General features: G+C 54.0%; 1 protein-coding gene across 1 annotated transcript in view; it reads left to right on the forward strand.

Moving 5' to 3' along the window:
• Window positions 1-1,769: 1,769 nt before the first annotated feature.
• LOC106632113 (feather beta keratin-like) overlaps window positions 1,770-2,017 on the forward strand; it is a 2,631-nt gene continuing 2,383 nt past the window's right edge. Inside the window, exon 1 of the mRNA XM_014311428.1 lies at window positions 1,770-1,890. Coding sequence (XP_014166903.1) covers window positions 1,770-1,890 — 121 coding nt within the window. The remainder of the gene's footprint in view (window positions 1,891-2,017) is intronic.

Here is a 2,017-nt window from a genome sequence, read left to right on the forward strand (position 1 = left end):
TTTCTGCCAAAGAGGGGAAGTATATCACATCCACTTAGGCATAAACTCTGGCTTCTCAGCCACTCTTCAGGCCTCTCACTGCACTCTTAGGCAACCTGGGCTTGTTCAGATGATCTGAGAGTGTAGAATGGGAAAGAGCATCAAAGGCTTCACAAAAGAGTTCTGTCCAACAGCAGCCACAGCTCTCCCCCCATGCCCAGGCTGAGTCACTGGCACATGGCAGACACAGAGCTCAGCCAAGCACCATTTCCTCAAGGGAAATCCTCCAAGACAACTGGCCTCACCCACCAGCACTTGCCACAACTCAAGACCCCAAAGGCCTGGCTCGCCCCTCACCTGCTGCTGCTCCCATCTACCCTCTCCTCCCTTGCACAGCTGCCCCCCAACCCCCATGGAATCCCCTCAGCTGGAAAAGACACTTGACATTCACTCCAAATGTAAACCCAATCTGCGAATGCCACCAACCTCAGAAATGTTTCACTTGTAGGAGACCTAAAAGTAAAATGGCATCAAGACCAACTATTAGGACATCACTTCTAAGGCCACCACGAAACATCCCCAAAACCCAAATCTCCATGGCTTCTAAATTCCTCCAGAAATGGTGACTAAATCACTGCCCTGGGCAGCCATGTACAGGGCTTGAAACTCAAACTTCCAAACTCAACCTACCCTGGGGCAACTTGACTCCATTCCCTCTCCTCCGATGGCTGGATAAAAGGAAAACAAGACTAATGTCAGATGGTTTCCTTTCCGGTAACTCCAGGAGGCCAAAGGGTCAACCTTCTTCTGAAAATTGAACATTCCCCAGTTCCTTCACCTGCTCCTCATTTGTCTTGTTCTCCTTTCCCCTCACCACTCTTCTTTCCCTTGTGTAAGAGCCGAGCTCTGTGACCCCACAGTGAGACCTTCCTGGGCCCAGGTAAGAGGAGTGCTACGGATGAACAAACACAAGACACTGGGGAGCATGACAGGCATCCCTGAAACACAGGCATCACTCTCCCATGTCCAGGAGGAAAGGAAAGGCATGGAGAGAGGCCTGCAGACACGGAGCAAAGTTAGGGAAGGAGAGAACATGATGAAAGATCCTGAAATGTCATCCTGAGTACACCTGCAAATCCAAGACCATCCCAACAGACCTGGGAGGGAATGAGGCCCATCTTCACAAGACAGCCACAAACCACAGCACACCAGTGTTGTGGAGTGACTTCACTGTTGACATCTCACTGTCCAAAGCGTTGGTCATGTTGTCAGCCCTGCCTGAAAAACAACATCATCACCAAACTTTTCTCTTTATTACTCGCATTTAAAAGCTGCCGCCAATGTCAGATTGACACAGACTCAAGAACTGGACATGACACAGCAGAAATGTGGAAAGGGAAACATTCCCCAACTCATCACTCACCAGGCTGGGTCAGCAAAGAGCTGCTGCCTGCAAAATGCCCCTAGGCCATGGGACAAGGCTGTCCCACCCATCCAGAACCAGCATAAAAGCCGGCCCAGAGCCTCTCTCCCTCACACACTTCTCCTCAAGCCTTCTCCTCCTGCTCCTGCCGACAACCAGGTGAGTCTCAAGCCCGCAAACCTCCCGCACCTGTACTCCTGGCCCCTCTCTTCCAGCACGCTCAGACCGAGCCTCAGCAGCCCTCATGGCTTCCCCCCACTACAGCCCCCACACTCTCTCACTCTACTGACGCTTCACCCCTTCCACCCCCACACCCCTCTACCCTGCCTCACCTCCCTCTCTTCCAGGCACCCTCCACACCACACCCATGGCCTGCTACGACCGCTGCAGTCCCTGCGGACCCACCCCGCTGGCCAACAGCTGCAACGAGCCCTGTGCCCTGCAATGCCAGGATTCCCGCGTCATCATCAACCCTTCCCCTGTGCTGGTCACCCTGCCAGGACCCATCATGACCTCCTCCCCCCAGACCCCCGCCGTCGGATCCACCTCCTCCGCTGCTCTGGGCACTGAGCTCAATGCCCAGGGACAGCCCATCTCTGGGGGATTTGGCTTTGG

Source organism: Geospiza fortis, unplaced genomic scaffold (assembly GCF_000277835.1).
Source record: "Geospiza fortis unplaced genomic scaffold, GeoFor_1.0 scaffold667, whole genome shotgun sequence".
NCBI lineage: Eukaryota > Metazoa > Chordata > Aves > Passeriformes > Thraupidae > Geospiza > Geospiza fortis.